This window comes from Malus sylvestris, chromosome 7, assembly GCF_916048215.2.
Source record: "Malus sylvestris chromosome 7, drMalSylv7.2, whole genome shotgun sequence".
Taxonomy (NCBI): domain Eukaryota; kingdom Viridiplantae; phylum Streptophyta; class Magnoliopsida; order Rosales; family Rosaceae; genus Malus; species Malus sylvestris.
Window position 1 is genome coordinate 34537209 of NC_062266.1, and position 18133 is coordinate 34555341.

General features: G+C 37.8%; 2 protein-coding genes and 1 long non-coding RNA gene across 6 annotated transcripts; 1 reads left to right on the forward strand and 2 right to left on the reverse strand.

The window, feature by feature from the left end:
• Positions 1 to 43: 43 nt before the first annotated feature.
• Positions 44 to 4511, reverse strand: LOC126629107 (U-box domain-containing protein 43-like). 4 transcript variants are annotated; one of them, XM_050298993.1, is made up of 6 exons: positions 4367 to 4511; positions 4150 to 4279; positions 2255 to 3578; positions 1833 to 2136; positions 1262 to 1752; positions 44 to 1169 (listed from the first exon to the last, which is right to left on the reverse strand). In XM_050298993.1, exons 3-6 carry the CDS (start codon positions 3467 to 3469, stop codon positions 174 to 176), a joined length of 3006 nt encoding a protein of 1001 aa, XP_050154950.1. In that variant the 5' UTR covers positions 3470 to 3578; positions 4150 to 4279; positions 4367 to 4511; the 3' UTR covers positions 44 to 173. The 4 variants fall into 4 exon arrangements, with proteins under 4 accessions (XP_050154950.1, XP_050154947.1, XP_050154946.1 ...); XM_050298990.1 differs by having other exon boundaries at positions 2255 to 3572; positions 4150 to 4511; XM_050298989.1 differs by having other exon boundaries at positions 4150 to 4511.
• An 859-nt stretch (positions 4512 to 5370) lies between these two features.
• On the forward strand, positions 5371 to 15126 carry LOC126628801 (MAG2-interacting protein 2-like). The gene is made up of 12 exons (XM_050298637.1): positions 5371 to 5620; positions 5740 to 5788; positions 5915 to 6088; positions 6800 to 7001; positions 7152 to 7345; positions 7855 to 8842; positions 8920 to 9878; positions 9978 to 10066; positions 10153 to 10512; positions 10647 to 11886; positions 12071 to 12336; positions 12431 to 15126. The coding sequence occupies exons 1-12, from the start codon at positions 5537 to 5539 to the stop codon at positions 14999 to 15001; spliced, it is 7176 nt and encodes a 2391-aa protein (XP_050154594.1). The 5' UTR covers positions 5371 to 5536; the 3' UTR covers positions 15002 to 15126.
• Positions 14867 to 15244, reverse strand: LOC126628802 (uncharacterized). Its single transcript, XR_007625604.1, has 2 exons — positions 15097 to 15244; positions 14867 to 15012 (listed from the first exon to the last, which is right to left on the reverse strand). It is a non-coding gene; the product is annotated as an uncharacterized LOC126628802 (long non-coding RNA).
• Positions 15245 to 18133: the final 2889 nt, after the last annotated feature.

Sequence of the window (18133 nt, forward strand, 5' to 3'; positions counted from 1 at the left end):
GATTCCTTTTTTATTTCTAACATAAGAATTGAAAACCGAAAACTAAAAACGAATAGTTATCAAATGAGTCATAGATTTTGAGAAAAAATACACGAACAGACTTCCATATCCAATCTAAAAAATCAGAATCCGACGTTCTGCAGAATTCAATAAATATATGATATACAAATCAATCAAAAATAAGAAGATTGTTTGCCAAGCACACCCAATTGAGCAAGAACCTTGGCAGCCAGAGATTTCATATCACTATTTTTCTTCTGAGTGATATCCACTAATGCCATATGTGCTGAAGTTCCATACTTTAGATTCAACTCATTCACCCGAAAGATCATTTCCAAAGCCTTGAGAGACTTTCCTTGCAAACTGGGCACTTGTGAACTCAGCAATTTTATAATCGGAGCGATGGCTTTCACTTCATCGAGCACTTTGCTTCCATGCTCTATTCCTTGGTCATCAAGCAATGTCAAAAGTGCATCGAGAGAAGCTTCACAAGCTCCGAAATCTTCCTCACCAAGCAATTTCACAAGGGGTTCCACAGCATTGGCCTTTACTATGCAGAATGAAGATTCCACCGTACAGATGCCTTGGTGTGCAGGGCAGCCAAGTTCCAGTGCAGAGAAGCAGCGCAGGAAAACCGCGCGCTTCTTGATCGGCTTGCTCAAGCTTTTGGAGCTTTCTGATAGCTGTTTAAGTGAAATGGCGGCATATTGTTTTGTCAAAGAAGTTCCAGAAGTTAGTAGCTGCACCAGCACTGGTATAATACCAGCTTCAGCTATTTTTTTCTGCCATTCCTGATTTGTCGAAACTGTGAAATGACAAAGAGCTCCAACAGCACTCTCTGTTGCCCGCCTTCTATACAAGGCATCTCTGTTCCCATCAGTTAGACAATTGCAGATGATTTCAACTGCCTCAGCATCTACAAGCCACTGCGCCATCTGAGCGTCCTTTGGAAGATTAGCAATGATCCCCATTGCAGCAGCTATCTCCTCCACATCATTAGAACTTTTTATAATCCTTAGCAAGGTCTCGACGCACCTTTGACTTACATGCTCCAAGAATGTGCTGCCCTCGCCGTCTTCTGTCAAGGAAAGGAACAGATTCAAGGCATTTGCCCTCACGGTAGGGCTATCAGCTTCGCATAATTGAACCAATACTTGGACAGCAGAGAGCTGTGAATCACATGAAACATCATAGTGGCCATTAGCATGTACAGAATCACATGCCGAAAGAACAAAAAATGCGCGAGAAGTAATTGTGTTACCTGTCTCAACTTTAGTCTGATGTCAAAACCAGAAGAAGATTGGCACATTGCATGGAAGGTTTTGAGAATGTTTATTTGTATGTCAGGTCCGGTTAAAGATATTAGCGAAAAGAGCTTGAAGATTTCTTCTTCAGAGCCTAACAACGATACCTGCTCCTGTGCAGCTTCTTGTGTGGCGGTTGATGTGGCAAGGTGCATAATTGTCTCAGCTACCTGCTCGCGCAAGGTTGGCGATAATAAACTGTGAGAATACAAAAGTTCAAATAGCGGTCCAGCTGCACCTTCTCTAACCATCTGCAGGCCATTTTGTGGTAAGTTGGAGAGGTGAAGAAGAGCCTTGACGCCAACTTTCCTCTTTTCAGTATCACCTTGCGAAAGCAGTTCAAGAAGCTGTCCTAGTACCCCGTCTTTTACAATGGACAGTTTGTTGTGGTCTGTCAGTTCAATTTCCGACAAAGTTCTAGCCATAAGCATTTTAACATCTTCCACTCCTGCATCAAATTTAAGTTGTCACATTACACAATTTTGTAACATTTTCCGAACTATTGCAAGACCCCACTCTTAAGCATACCTGAAGAAAGAAGCTTCAACAAAGGTTTAAAATAGTTTGCTTTCGCCATCTGTATAATGTTCTGATCAACGAAAGACAGATTTTCTAGAAGCTCGTTTACATCTCGGATGACTTGACTATCTTCACTGCTTAACATTGTCACTAGGAGAAGTATGCAGCCCTGAACATTTCCCATTAAATCGCGTGCAGCCCTAGTTGCAGATAGTACCAGTAACAACTGCAATGCTAACTTGCTTTCTTCATTTCTACGTGCAAGCGAGCGGACAATAGATTCAAGTGCATTATCCACTTTTATGATTCTCCCCTGTTAAAAACATAATGAACTGGATCATATATACGAAATTCGGGAATGCCAATTATTGTCTCTACCAAAAAACTATTACCTATGTATCATCAAATACAACATGACAATTAGAAGGTACCTTATTTTCTTCACCATCTTTTGCAAGGATCAATACGATGGCAAGAGCACGCTTTCTTATTTCTCGACTTTTCGAACCAAGAAGTCTAATGAGGACAGGAATGTAGCCCTCAATTGTCACCCATTCACGGTGCAACTCCCTTTCCATGTAAAAGTTCTGCAGGTTATCTAAGGATTGAAGCACTTCTTGCTCCTGCTCTTCATTTAACTGGAGTTTCGGTTTAATAGAGACGATTGCAAAGATGGTATTCCTTTCCTTCCATTCTTCAATTGATCGCTTTAGTGCTTTGTTGGGCTGTAGAACTGAAGTGTCCACGGGAATACTGGTCACAGGACAGTTAGTGTTACCTTCTGCAAACCACTTCTCTATCTCGCTTCTCTCAAACGTGTGACGAGAGGAGGTTTCCACGGGATCCTCCATGATATCATGACTCAATGGACATTGAAATTTCTGAAGAGGTTCCAATGGTTGCTTACCTAAAGAATTTCTCTTTTCAAAATACTCCTTCTCTTTGTCACCAGCAGATGTAGTAGCATTAGCCTTCTCAAGCAAAGCAATGATCTGTTCCATTGGCAAATCTTCTTCCAGGTCTTTTCTATTCGTATCATCCAATTCACGTTTGAACTCCTCGAGTTCATTTTCCAATGCAGACTGATCATCGGAGATCCCAAGAGCCTCAGCAATTCGAACAAGCAAGTTCTTTGCGCGGGACGGATCAGCATTCTGTTCTTGTATTCCTAGCTCAAGTTTGTCCACAATCTCTTCCTCAGCCACAGCCGCTCGATACTCAACATCCAGCATATTCTTGCACAGCTTGCTAATCTGACTACTTATACCAGATGAAACATCCAACGACGCCAATGGGATTAGACCAAGCGCTCTACCAATCTCTTTTGTGCTTCTCTCTAGGGCCTTAACAATATTCCGGCAATTGATTAAGAGATACACCTTGTTTCTTTTGCTGCAATCTAGAGCTAGCTGCTTCGCGACTTCACCCTCTCGATTCAGAATCTTCAAAGCATTAGCCAAGCTTTCGGAACACTCAATATTCTGCTTTGACAACTCTTTCAGAATAGAAGAGGTCAGCTCCAAGTACATTGACAATACTTTGAAACTTTCTTTCTGAACGAGGACTTCCTTTCCTACATGTACGGTCTCAAAGAGTAATTCAGACACCTGAACGAATGAGGCACTGATAACACTATCATTCGCCATTTCTTTGTGCTCGAAAAATCTATGGATATAGACCCTCAGCTCCGTCCGAACCAAATTTCAACCACGAAAGATAAGAAGCGGCCCTTTGCTGGAAAATGCAAGCCTGCAGCTAAAAAACAGCATCGAGAAAATATCGGTTCTCTTCCCAACCGCAAATTACACAGAGTTGACCGAAACGAGCACCAATACAAAGCGAGTACAATTTTGGAATTCAAGGAGCAAGGCTAAAAGCTAAAAACTAAAAACGAAAGCTAAAAGCTAAAATAACCCTACCAAGGAAAACGAAAGCTAGAAGCTAAAAACTAAAAACCAAGAGAAGCGAAAGCTAAAAGCTAAAAACTAAAAACGTAATGGTAATTGACATAAACAGATTCTCGTATTTTTGTTTCATCAATTTATCCTCCTAAGTTGTTTCATGGAAAACATCTTACCAACTCCAACTAATCACATAATCACATTCAAGTTCAACAAACAAGTGAAATAAATATATAATGAATTTAAACTAAGTTAATTTGATCATGCATGCTATATATTATGCTCTAATAATTTTATAAGGGAAAAATCCTACCCTTTATGCAGAATTCCGTTTCTTTTCTGTTCCCCTCACTTTCTCAGCAACCAAACAGAAATATATAACGGTTCTTAATCAAAGAGAGAGAGATAGAGAGAGAGTAGTTGACCTGACATTAGAAGCCAACAAATATCTTCACCAAGCATGCAAGTTTCCGCGAAAACCCAAAAACCACAATGCTTTCGAACTAGAGCATCTTCTGTTCAGAAGCACGCTCTTTCACTTTCATGGAGTCTTTTCTGTTTCCCTGACTTTCTCAGCAACCAAACAGAAATATATAACAATACGGGTTCTCAATCAGAGAGAGAGAGAGAGAGAGATTTGACCTGACATTAGAAGTCAACGAATATCTTCACCAAGCATGCAAGTTCCAGCGAAAACCCAAAAACCACAAAGCTTTGAAACTAGAGCTTCTTCTGTTCAGAAGCACTCTCGTTCACTTTCATGGAGTCTTTCTCCGAGTCCAGAAAACGAAAGAATAACTTGTTTAATCCGGTAGAATTATTTAATTATTAATTTTTTGTGTTTTTTCCAAGCAGCCTACGTCGAGCGGGACATGCTAACTGACGACCGAGTCAACGCTGTTCGCTGACCATATGCTCTGCGGGCCCATGCTGCGAGAGAGCCATGCAGATTTTGCCACGTCATCGTAACTTCACCTTCCTGCCTACGTTGCGGATTTGGGTCTCGCTGTTGTAAACAAACGGGGTAGGCTTGTAGTCCATTGGATTGCGCGTCTACACTATACTATCTTATTTTGCCGGCTGGCATTTAAACGCCTAAGAGTTAGATCCAAGTTGTGGCCAGCCATGTAACGCTTAAGCAGAGTAACGATGAGCGGGGATTTTTAGAACAGTGATGGATGTGAAGGTATGAGTGTATCTTGTGTCTGTCTTAGATAAAATAATGTCGTAACATGAAAACTTACTAAAAAATCTCTCACAAAAATCTAAGAATAGGTCAATCAGCAATACTATAACAATTTAGTGACATTTTTATTTTATTTGTGAGTTCGATATCTGAAAATGTCTGAGTTGAATGCTAAATTTATGAACAGCTCATAGTACGACTTATAAATGCCCACCCTAATATCGTTTTCTCAATAAAGAAAAAAAAAAGGATCGATCCGATGGGTTCAAAACGGATCGCAGTAACGGCTCGATAAGTCTTGTACCCATCCAGGATGCCCAACCGGTCCAAAAATCCAAGCCCCATGCTATTGGGCTAGTTTAAAGTCTTCGCAGTAAGCCCAATTATATTTGGGCCGCCTTTTATTTTAGCCCAGACCCGACAGATTTGAGTCCGTAGCAGTTTCACAACCCCCCCCCCCAAAAAAAAGAGAAAAAAAATGGTGGTGCGTTTGTCTACTATTTCTCTCTCTCTCTCTCTCTCTCTCTCTCCTCTGTAAAAAGTGGAATTTGAGATGCGGGTGTGGTTTTTGAGGTCTAGGGTTTGAGATCTCGGAGGGCGGAAAAGCGACACTGAATCATTAGGCCATGGAAGAAGCAACTCCCACGGTGTTTTACGAGACACGGCGTCACATTACGAGGCCCTACACTCCCAATTACCCTCCTCAACAGGTTCTTAATTCTCTTTTAATTTTCTTCAATTTCAAGTTAATCGACTCCTTGTTTGCTTAATCACTCAATTAATCAAGTTCTTGATTTGTTTCCGTTTCCGATTGATTCACGGAGTTTAGGGAAATAATGGTAGCAGAGGGAGCTTTCGATCATTGCTTTCCCTTCCAGGTTCACTCTTTTTTTCTCAATATTTAATTTTTATTTGTTTTTTTGATGAATTATGGTGTTTGAAAGGTTGATCATGTTGCGGGAACGCGAATTGATTGAATTTGTGTTTCCTCTTGATCCATGAAGGTGTGAACCAGCTCAGAGAGAAATGGAGCGAATACAAGCAGCCAAGAAAGTTGAGAAAACTAGCATCTTTGTTTATTTCTCCTAGAGGCGAGCGCGTGGCTGTGGCTTCTGGAAATCAGATAACTATTTTGCAGAAGGAGGACGAATACTCGAAGCCTTGTGGCACTTTTACATGTAATATAAGTTGTATTTTGCTGATTTTGTTGACCTTACATTTTCGGAATCACCAGCTTATCAGTATTAGGCGGGCATTGAATTTTTAATATGATATGCTGTTTTTTGTTTTCAAAGAATATGTTTGCATTATAAATTTGATTCCCTGCAAAGTTGAGGACTTTACTCATAAACTTGATTCCCTGCATTATATTTGGTTGCTATGCCCTTTTTCCAATGTACCCTGTAATGGTCAGCTGATATATTTGAAATACTAATACCCAGTTAGTAGTGGTATATAATAATGGTTTTGCTTTACGGAACACTTATATGTAAGTTCATTGTGAATTGGCCATGTCAGTCACAGTGTAATTTCATTGTAGACCATGGGGCCTCTAACCATAGTAGTCCACTGTATACAGTGATTCCGAATTAGGGCCAAAGACAATTAATTAGGAAACAGGTATTTTCAGAAAATTATGACAAGAGTTTGTAGAGTCACCCATCTTAATAAGGGCCAATGAGATTTGAAGTTGGTATAATTTTGTGGATCACATAATATGTGGATTCCTATTGGTTCTTCATTGTGACGTATTGAGATATGTATGCTTTAGAAATTTGGGTTTTCCCTTTTTATTTTTTCTTCATTAGATCCAAATTTGTATGTTACACTAGTACTGTTTTTTCGTTAAGATAGTTTCTAATGATTCTAATCTGTGCTCTATCCATCAGGTGGAAGCCTTACTTCATTTACAATAGGAACTTGGTCTGAAAGTCATGATGTTCTTGGTGTTGTTGACGACAATGATACACTGTATTTTATCAAAGCAAATGGTGACGAGATAACAAGGATTGCAAGGAGGAATTTGAAAGTATCTTTACCAGTAATTAGCCTGATTGTACAGGACAATTCTGATGTACAGAAATCTTGTCTGTGAGTACTTTTTTTTTCTGCCCGTAGCCCGTGCAAAAATTACTCATACAAGAACATGTCTTGATTTTCTGGTTTGAGGTTCAATTTTTTTGTTTTTTTTTTTTGGAAAAGTTTGATGTTCACTTGTTGAAGTTAATGAAATGTTTTCAGGTGTAGCTTTATTGTGGTTACCTCTGATAGTTCCCTTCAGCATATTGAGATTAGTCAGGATCCTAGTTCCTCAATATATTCTGCCCGCACCTCACATAATGGGTTAACTGCAAAGGGGCAGCTCTCTTGCAATGTTATCTGTGTTGACTACCACCCTGAGCTTTCTTTGCTTGCTGGTGTCATACTAAACTCAGGTTGCAACTCTGTCATGATTCCTACTTCTACTTTCCATTTAGCATATACATGGTTATACATGAAGTATTCATTTATGCAGGCCCTTATGTGGTTAATATCATTTCTTGCATATGTAGATGGGAAGTTTTAGATTAGAATCTTAAACAAATCTACTGCATTAGTTTTTGCATGAATCTGGATGATCGGGTAACTTTTGTTGATGGCCTTATTGTTAATGGTAACTCTTTTGTTTTTTGAAGAACGGAAGAACACTTCAGATGTTGTTGTTGGTTGAATATTTGCATATCATGCTGCTTTCTTTTGCTATGACTTTCAGAGTTGGTTGCTAGCCACTGTGTTCATTGGCTATAAAGAACTTTTTTTGTTGCTTTGGGACTTCGATCTAAGTTTATTTCATATGCAAAAAAGATATCGACATTATGTTATCAATTAGTTTATATAAAACAATTGAAAATAATGTAATATATGAGCTAGATTACTTATTAATTAAATAATTATGTTCTTCCAGGATCTTGTTATCTTTCTCTTTGGCGTAGAAGTAGGATGATTGATCTGGAGCAGCTTGTTACCATTCAATTTGAGGGTTTTTATTCGAAACCAAAAGGAAGTCAGCTAGTATATCCAAAGGTGCTAATCTCTCCACAAGCCAAATTTGTTGCTACTTTAGATGTCACTGGATGCTTGCACATATTTAAGCTGGATAAAGAATCCTTTTCACTTTCCAATTTTACATGCAGAGAGAGATGCAAGTCACAAGTGACTGATAATTTGTCAAGTGGAGAGGGGGAATATTTAATTGACATTGTGGATTTTACTTGGTGGTCTGACCACATCCTTACTTTTGCAAAAAGGTGTGGCGTTGTTACCATGCTTCACATCCTTAGTGGCTTGAAAGTTCAGGAAAATGAAACTGTATATTCTAAGCCGGTTATAGACAGAATAAATCTGTTTCAAGGAAACCTGTTTCTTTTGGAGACGGTGTCATCCGAAGAGAGATCTGACTCTAAGGAACGTAATGATTCACATGGTATGGAGCATATTGTAGTGGACAGCCTTGACCATATTGACATTTCTTCGTTGAACTGGAGCCTTGTATCATTTTCTGAAAGATCTATCATGGAGATGTATAATATTTTGATTAGAAATGAAAAGTATCAAGCTGCCTTGGAATTTGCTGATTGTCATGGGTTGGATAAAGATGAAGTTGTAAAGTCACAGTGGTTGCAGTCAAGCCAAGGACCAAAGGAAATAAGTACCTATTTATCAAAAATTAAGGACAAAACTTTTGTACTCTTCGAATGTGTTGGCAAAGTTGGACCTACAGAAGATGCTGTGAGGGCCTTACTTGCATATGGGCTGAACCTAACTAACCAGTATGGGTTTTCTGAATCAGAAAAGGATGAATGTAGCCAAATTTGGGATTTTCGTATGGCTAGACTTCAGTTATTACAATTCAGAGACCGGTTGGAGACCTTTCTTGGGATAAACATGGGCAGGTATCATAATCTTCCAAAGCTATATTTTCATGTAAGCAAAATATTAACCTACAGTTGAATGACATAGTTTTACGCAGGTTTTCAGTGCAGGAATATAGCAAATTTCGAGCTATGCCTATAAGTGAAGCTGCTGTTACGCTTGCTGAAAGTGGGAAGATTGGGGCCTTAAATCTCCTGTTCAAGCTTCATCCTTATTCACTGGCTTCTTGCGTTTTAGAGATTTTAGCTGCTATCCCTGAAACAGTTCCTGTACAAACATATGGGCAGCTTCTTCCTGGGAGGTCTCCTCCTACAAATGTAGCTGTGAGGGAAGAAGATTGGGTTGAATGTGAGAAAATGATAAGTTTTATTAACAGATCACCCAAGGACCATGAGATTGGTATCCAAATCCAGACCGAACCTCTACTGAAGCAGTGCCTAGGATCAGTTTGGCCATCAACTAATGAACTTTCAATGTGGTACAAGAAGAGAGCTAGAGATATTGATAGTTGTAGTGGACAGCTAGATAATTGCATTTGCTTGCTTGATTTTGCTAATCGCAAAGGTGTATATGAGTTGCAGAGGTTCCATGAGGATGTCTCATACTTGCACCAACTTATTTATTCTGATGACAGTAGTCCGGAAATAAATTCCAGCTTGAGTCTTGTCACGTGGGAACAGTTCTCTGACTATGAGAAGTTCAGATTGATGCTTAAAGGAGTTAAAGAAGAAAATATGATTGCGAGACTACATAATATGGCAATTCCATTTATGCAAGATAGGTCACAGGATCAGGTGGCAGATAACCATCAGACAACAGAGCATAACAAGGCTGAATCATTTCTGGTTAGATGGCTGAAGGAAACTGCTTCCGAGAATAAATTGGATATCTGCTTGCAGGTAATAGAGGAAGGGTGCAGTGATTTTCAGAGTAACAGCCTATTCAAGGATGAGGTTGAAGTCATAGACTGCGCTCTGCAGTGCATTTATTTGTGCACATCTACTGATAGGTGGAGTACAATGGCAGCCATATTATCAAAGCTTCCACAAATGCAAGGTGTTTGCTTCTTTAGAATTATGGTTTGTGTGATAATCAATCAGATATGATTTTGTTTTTGCTTAAGAATGTTTACCTTTTATCTTTCCGACTGAACAGGTAGTGAAATATATGTTGATGGACTTGACAGAAGATTGAAATTGGCAGAAGGCCACATTGAAGTAGGGAGGCTCCTGGCATTTTATCAGGTCTGTATTCTTTCTTGAAAGGGAGTGTTTTTCTTGGTATTAGGGTATTGATGTTTTGCATTTAATCAATTTTCATGTGTTTTCAGGTGCCAAAGCCCTTGAACTTTTTTCTAGAGTCTCATGAAGATGGAAAAGGTGTAAAGCAAATTCTTCGTCTTATCCTTTCAAAATTTATACGTCGACAGCCTGGTCGATCAGATACTGATTGGGCAAGCATGTGGCGTGATATGCAATGCATTAGGGAAAAGGCATTTCCTTTTCTGGATCTGGAGTATATGTTGATGGAATTTTGCCGAGGACTGCTGAAAGCAGGGAAGTTTTCTCTTGCTAGGAATTATCTAAAGGGTACAAGTTCAGTTGCTTTAGCAACAGAGAAGGCTGAAAATCTTGTCATACAAGCAGCAAGGGAGTATTTCTTCTCAGCTTCAAGTCTTTCTTGTCCTGAAGTAAGTATAAAGATGCTAACGTTTGCTGTTGATTTATGATATTCAAGCCCGAAATGATACATTTTAAACATTTTGATGTGGTAGCACATCAATACTTACTATTGTATTAATTAACAGTGTACAACTTTTTTCAGATCTGGAAGGCTAAGGAATGCCTCAATTTATTTCCAAGCAGTAGAAATGTCAGAGTAGAATCTGATATTATCGATGCACTTACAGTTAGACTTCCCAGTCTTGGAGTGACTCTCTTACCCATGCAATTCAGGCAAATAAAAGATCCAATGGAGATAATCAAAATGGCAATCACATGCCAAAGCGGTGCATATTTACATGTTGATGAACTCATTGAGATTGCTAAACTTCTTGGATTGAGCTCTTCAGACCACATATCTTCTGTTCAGGAAGCTATTGCCAGAGAAGCTGCGGTTGCTGGTGATCTCCAATTGGCCCTGGACCTATGTCTTGTTTTGGCTAAGAAGGGGCATGGTCACATTTGGGACTTATGTGCTGCAATAGCAAGGGGTCCTGCGCTTGAAAACATGGATATGAATTCTCGAAAGCAACTACTGGGTTTTGCTTTGAGCAATTGTGATGAGGAATCTGTGAGCGAGTTGCTCCATGCATGGAAGGACCTTGATTTGCAAGGTCAATGTGAGACATTAATGATGTTGTCAGGGACAAAATGTCCAGATTTCTCAATTCAAGGTTCCTCGGTTATTACAGGTCCAGTCCATGGTATTCAAGATATAATCAACCTAAAAGGTTGCTTAGAAATGGTTGAGGGAGCTAGTTGTGATGATCAAGAAGTTCATCTTGGTAACATAAAAAGTGTACTTTCTACTGTTGCTAAAAACTTGCCTGTTGAGAATGGAACCAATTGGGAATCTGTTTTGAGAGAAAATGGAAAAATTTTGACTTTTGCTGCTCTGCAACTTCCATGGCTGCTTGAACTAAGTAGGAATAGAGAACACAGTAAGAAGTCAATTGGTAACTTGATTCCTGGAAAACAATATGTCAACGTAGGAACACAGGCTCTAGTGACAATTCTGTCCTGGTTGGCGAGAAATGGTTTTGCTCCTACAGACAATGTTGTTGCGTCTCTGGCAAAATCAATTATTGAGCCACCTGTTACTGAAGAGGAAGACATAGTGGGTTGCTCCTTTCTGTTGAATCTGTGGGATGCTGTTAATGGGGTTGAAGTGATAGAAGAGCAGCTTAGAACAAGGAAGGATTACCAAGAAATTTCTAGCATCATGAATGTGGGGATGACATATAGCTTGTTGTATAGTTCAGCACTTGAGTGTGAAGATCCTAAACAAAGGAGGGAGCTGCTACTAAGGAAATTTAAAGAAAAACACACTCCACCTACTACTGGTAATCTGCTATACTTATTTACAATTTGCTACGCAATCATCTTGAAGCTCCATCAGTCACCAAAAGAAGGCCTAAATACATTTTTTTTTATCATGTCTTTCACCTTTTTGGTCAACATTTTTCCAATAATGAGGGGTTCATGGTTCATGGTTCATGGTTTCTTATGTTGTTTTATTGCTTTCAGAGGAAATTGACAAATTTGACAAGGTACAGTCAACCTTTTGGAGAGAATGGAAATTGAAATTAGAAGACCAAAAGCGTGTCGCAGATCGATGTAGAGTATTAGAGAAAATAATCCCTGGCGTTGACACAGCACGCTTTTTGTCTCGGGACTTCAATTATATTGAGAGTGTTGTTCTTCCCTTGATTGATTCTGTCAAGTTAGAGAAGAAGCACATTTTGAAGGACGTTTTAACATTAGCTGATGAATATGGCTTGAACCGTGCACAGGTAGGCAGCTTTATAGGCATACATCTTTGAATACATTAACATAGAGACAACTGTTTTTCCCATTGAGTGATAGCGATCTATTTTTTCCTTGCAGGTCTTTGTACGTTATCTGAGTTCTGTCCTTGTTTCTGAGGTTTGGACCAATGATGATATTACTTCTGAAATTTCAGAATTTAAAGGAGAAATAATTGGCTATGCTGTTGAAACCATCAAAGCTGTGTCATCTATTGTATACCCTGCAATTGATGGATGCCACAAGGTGCGGCTTGCTTACATCTTTAGTCTGCTTTCTGACTGCTACTTGCAACTGGAAGAAACCAGAAAAGAATTACCAATTATACACCCTGATCAAGTGCATTTATCTGGTTTTGGATTATCTCGTTTTTACAAGTTAATGGAACAAGAGTGCAGAAAAGTCTCCTTTGTTGCGAACCTTAACTTCAAAAATATTGCTGGTTTAGGTGGTTTAAACTTTAAGTGCTTAAGCCATGAAGTGTACATGCACGTATATGATAATAGCTTGGAAGCCTTGGCAAAGATGGTAGAGACACTTGCCAGTATATATTCCGACCCATTGTCGGAGGGTCTGATAACATGGCAGGATGTCTACAAACATTATATTTTGAGTTTGTTGGCAACTTTGGAAACCAAAGCTGGAACTGATACGGTCACCAAAAGCACTGAAAACCTTCAAATCTTAGTATGTCAACTTGAGCAGAGCTATGAATATTGCAGAAAGTATATTAGACTCTTGGCACGTCTAGATTCTCTGAACATTATGAAGCGGTATTTCACAATAATCATACCTCTTTTGGGTTCTTCTGGGACTCTACCAGACAACTCAGCATGGCAAGAATGTCTAATAATTCTCTTGAACTTTTGGATAAGATTGATTGAGGAGATGAAGGAAATTGCATCCCATGAGGACATTGGAGAAAATCTCAGGCTCAATCTAGATTGCTTAGCATGTTGTCTAAAGGTTTTCATGAGGTTGGTAATAGAAGACACTGTCTCCCCAAGTCAAGGCTGGGCTACAATTGTCAGCTTTGTCAATCATGGTTTAATTGGTGACTCTGCTTCTGAACCTTATATGTTCTGTAGAGCCGTGATTTTTTCTGGTTGTGGGTTTGGAGCTGTGGCCGAAGTATTTTCCCAAGCGGTATTAGGGGGTCCAATGGGTTCCACTGTGGCCGGAGACACTGAAATCCAGGAACTTCCCCTTCTCTACTTAAATATTTTGGAACGCATTTTGCAGGATGTGGTTGCCCATGGATCCCAGGAATATGAGAACTTATATCAGCTGTTATCTTCCTTGAGTAAATTAGAAGGTGGTTTAGAAGAATTAGATAGGGTCAGGCATTTAGTTTGGAAAAGAATGGCCAAGTTCTCTGAAAACCCGCAGCTTCCGGGGTCAGTTCGAGTTTATACTTTAGAGCTTATGCAATACCTCACAGGTAAAACCATCAAGGGTTTGTCTGCTAGTATACAATCTAATGTTACGTCGTGGGAAGGATGGGACGAGGTGCACTTTGCAAGTAAAAATAGTGAGACCGCTAATCAGGGGTCGGCAGACCATAATGATACATCTAACAGGTTTACAAGTACATTAGTTGCCCTCAAATCGACACAGATTGTGGCAACTATATCACCCACCATGGAAGTTACCCCTGAAGATCTCTCAAATCAAGAAACAGCTGTTTCTTGCTTCCTGAAGCTGTGTGATGCTGCTCAAACATATTCCCATGTTGATTCTTTGCTAGCTATGTTGGGAGAGTGGGAAGGGTTTTTCTCGGTGAGAGAAGATAAGAAAGCCTCTGTTGAAGCTCCTGAGGCTGGAAACGACTGGGATGACAACTGGGACGAAGGCTGGGAAAGTTTCCAGGAAGAAGAACCGCCTGTTAAAGAAAAGGAGACTTCCCTGTCCATTCACCCTTTGCATGTATGTTGGTTGGAGATTTTCAAAAAGCTTGTAAACCTCTCCCAATTTAACGATGTTCTAAGGCTGATTGATCAGTCCGTAACGAAATCTAATGGGATATTGCTCGATGAAGATGGCGCGAGGAGCTTGAGCCAGATTGTTCTTGAAAGAGATTGTTTCATGGCTTTAAAGCTGGTGCTGTTACTGCCTTTTGAATCACTACAGTTACACTGTTTGGCGGCTGTTGACGACAAGTTGAAGCAAGAAGGCATCTCTGAATCGATTGGCGGTGACCATGAGTTATTAACGTTGGTACTATTCTCCGGGGTTTTGCGCACCATCATCTCCAACTCTTCGTACGGAAACATCTTCTCTTATATCTGCTATTTGGTCGGGAACGTATCCCGCAAGTTTCAAGCAGCCGAAGTGCAAAACGAGAGATGGCCGTTGCTTTTCAGAAGAATACTCTTCCCCTGTTTCATATCAGAGCTTGTGAAGGCGGATCAGCAACTTCTAGCCGGACTCGTTGTCACGAAATTTATGCACACAAATGCATCGCTCGGTCTTGTTAATGTTGCGGAGGCGAGTGTCAGTCGGTTTTTGGAGGTGGCGCTCCGTGTGCTACATGACCCGCTTGATGAGACACATTCACCGGAAGCATTGAACAATACTGTTGATAGTTTGAGAGGCAAGTTGGAAAATCTGATCCGGAGTGCCATCTCATTGCTTCCAACTAAAGTGGGATGAAAAGGCATGAACTTTATGGGACAGGTGTAAGTGGTTTTACTATTTATTGAGTCACATGTATTTTAAATGGATATTTAAGCCGAAAATTGAAATACAAATGGACACAAATTGTTCTTTCGCCGAAACGTGGCTTCATTTACAAGAATATTAACAAAAATTCTTAATATGAATTTTCAAAACCTCACGGTACGGTAAAGGTGAAAGCAAATAGATTTTATTACGATTCTTATGTGAATTTGCGAAATAGCTAGAATTTGGGATGGTTAGACTGCATTTTTTAATCTTTTATTTTTACAAAGTATTTTTCGTGATAGTTAAGAGTAATTTTATAAGTCAATTGAAAATGGCTTTAACATTTGTTGAGCCACAATTTTTTTTTTAATAGAATCGAATATTTAAAAATAAATTGTAGTGGGCCAAAAAAAAACATTGGTTAAATGGGACTCCTATTTAGAATATAAACAAAAAGTTTTGCATGAATTTTCAAAACTTCATGTGCCACCAAGGTGAAAGCAAATAAATTTTATAATTATTTTTGTACAAATTTGGAATATTGTTGAGAAACCGTAATGACTACGTTTTTTTTTTTTGATGAAAATGCAATTTTTTTGTCTTTGTAAAATATTTTCCGTCATGATTAAGGGTAACTTTATAAGGCAATTGAAATCAATTTTACCATTTATTGAGCTACTATTTTAATAGAATATTTAAGCCTAAAACTAAAAAATAAATGGACAAAAGTTGTAGTCGGGCACAACACATTGTTGAAATGGGACTTTATCTACAAGAATTTCAACAAAAGTCTTACATGAAATTTCAAATCCTCCTTGTGCGATGAAGGTGAAGACAAATAAATTTGTGTACAAATTTGCAAAATCGACTAGAAACCGTGATGGATAGCCAATGTTTTTGTTGAGAAAATGAATTTTTTTTATTTTTGCAAAATATTTTTCTCCATAATTAAGAGTATAAGGCAATTAAAAATGGTTTTACCATTTATTTAGCCACAATTTTTTTAATAGAATATTTAAGCCAAAAACTTAAAAATAAATAGACAAAATTGTAGTGTGGCCCAAAACATACCGAAAAGCGACTCTATCTACAAGAATATTAACAAAAGTCTTACATGAATTTCAAAACCTCACGGTGCGGAGAAGGTGAAAGCAAATCAACTTTATGCCGATTGTCGTACGAATTTGCAAAATGGTCTAGAAACCGTGATAGTTAGCCTGCGTTCTATGAGCCACAAATGTATTTTTAATAGAATATTTAAGCTGAAAACTAAAAAATAAATGGACAAAAATTGTAGTGTAGCCCAAAGCATTATTGAAACGGGACTCCGCCCTTAATAATACCAACACAAAGTCTTATATTAAATTCAAAACTTCATGGTGAGTCAAATTTGCAAAACCAACTAAAAACTGTGAGTTACCCCATGTTTAATTTTTGTCAAAAATGCAAATTTTTTATTCTCCTGAGCATTAAGTTAAACTTTTTAAGGAATTTGGAAGCAGTTTTACGGTTTATTGAGCAACAAATGTATATTTAGTAGAATATTAAGCCAAAAACTAAAAAAATAAGCGAAAAATATAGTAGTGACACACATGACATTGTCAAATGGGGCTCTACATTCAAAAATCTCAACGGAAAGTCTCATCTTAATTTTCAAAACTTCACAGTGAGGCTAAGGCAAAAATAAATAGATTGAACGGTGATTTATGTACGAATTTGCAAAACTGACTAAAAACCGTAAGTGTTAATCCACGCTTTTTCAGTAAAAAAATGCAAATTTTTTTATTTTCTCAAAATATTTTCAGCGATGATTAAGGAATTCTTTACAATGTATTCAGAAGTGGATTTACGATTTATTGAGCAACATGTGTATATTTAGTAGAATATTTAAGCCGAGAAGTAAAAAAATAATTGAAGAATATAGAAATGTTAAAATGTATATTTAGTGTATATATTTTAATTTTTTTTAAATTATAGATGTTAAAATCACTTGTAGGTGAGGTTTAAACAAAAAATAGCAAAATTTTGTTTTGTTAAATAGCATTTGACCCTCTTTTGGTTGACAAAGAGAGTTATATTAATATGTATAGATTTTAGATAAAAGAAAAACTAACAAAAAAAAAGCAGGTTCAAATATCTTTAAATTTAGGTTTTAAATCGTTGATTACAAGTGTTTAAATACGAATTATAATAGATTTTGCACGAAAAAATATATTTTGATGAACATGAATGTGATAGTTTGTTGTAGTGGTAAGGGAAATAAAAGAACAATGTACAAAAATATTCCAAATTCTTGCAAGTGGTAGCCGGTACCTTGCTAGCGACAACTCTTGTGGATAATCAAAAGCAAAGTACTGACCGTATCATTTTCTATTTTTATTGGGGAACTTTAACGAAAAGCTCCCGGTACTGTTCACTTTAATGAAAAACCACATTTTTACACTAAAAAGTCAATCCTGGTACTATTCACTTTACCCTTTATTTTGTCCTTATCATTAAAACTCAAAGTTTTCAAGCCCTTTTCATTAGTTTTCCTTTTTTATTGCTTTTTTCTTTTTCTATTGAATTTTTTTTACCTTCCTACCTTACTTTATTATTTTTTATTTTCACGCAATATTTTCCTTGAGCATTAAGGAAAACTTTATAAGGCATTTGGAAGCGGATTTACTACTTATTGAGCAACAAATGTATATTTAGTAGAATATTTAAACCGAAAACTAAAAAATAAGTAAAAATATGGTAGTGAGGCCCAAACCATTGTAAATTGTTCTGCCCTCAAGAATACCAACGAAAAGTGTTACCTTAATTTTCAAAACTTCACTGAGAGCGAAGGTGAAAATAAATAGATTGAAAGATGATTTAGGGCGAGGATTGGTAGTATGGTACCGATCTTTCCCTATTCTAATTTACTTACTTTATTTGAGTAACGACTATTAAATTCAAATATCTTTAAATTTAGACTATAAATCGTTGATTACAAGTGTTTAAATATGAATTATAATAGATTTTATATGAAATAATATATTTTGAAGAACATGAATATGATAGTTTGTTGTTAAGGTAATCGAAATACAAGAAAAATTAACAACAAAAAAAAAAAAGAAAAAAAAAGAAACATTT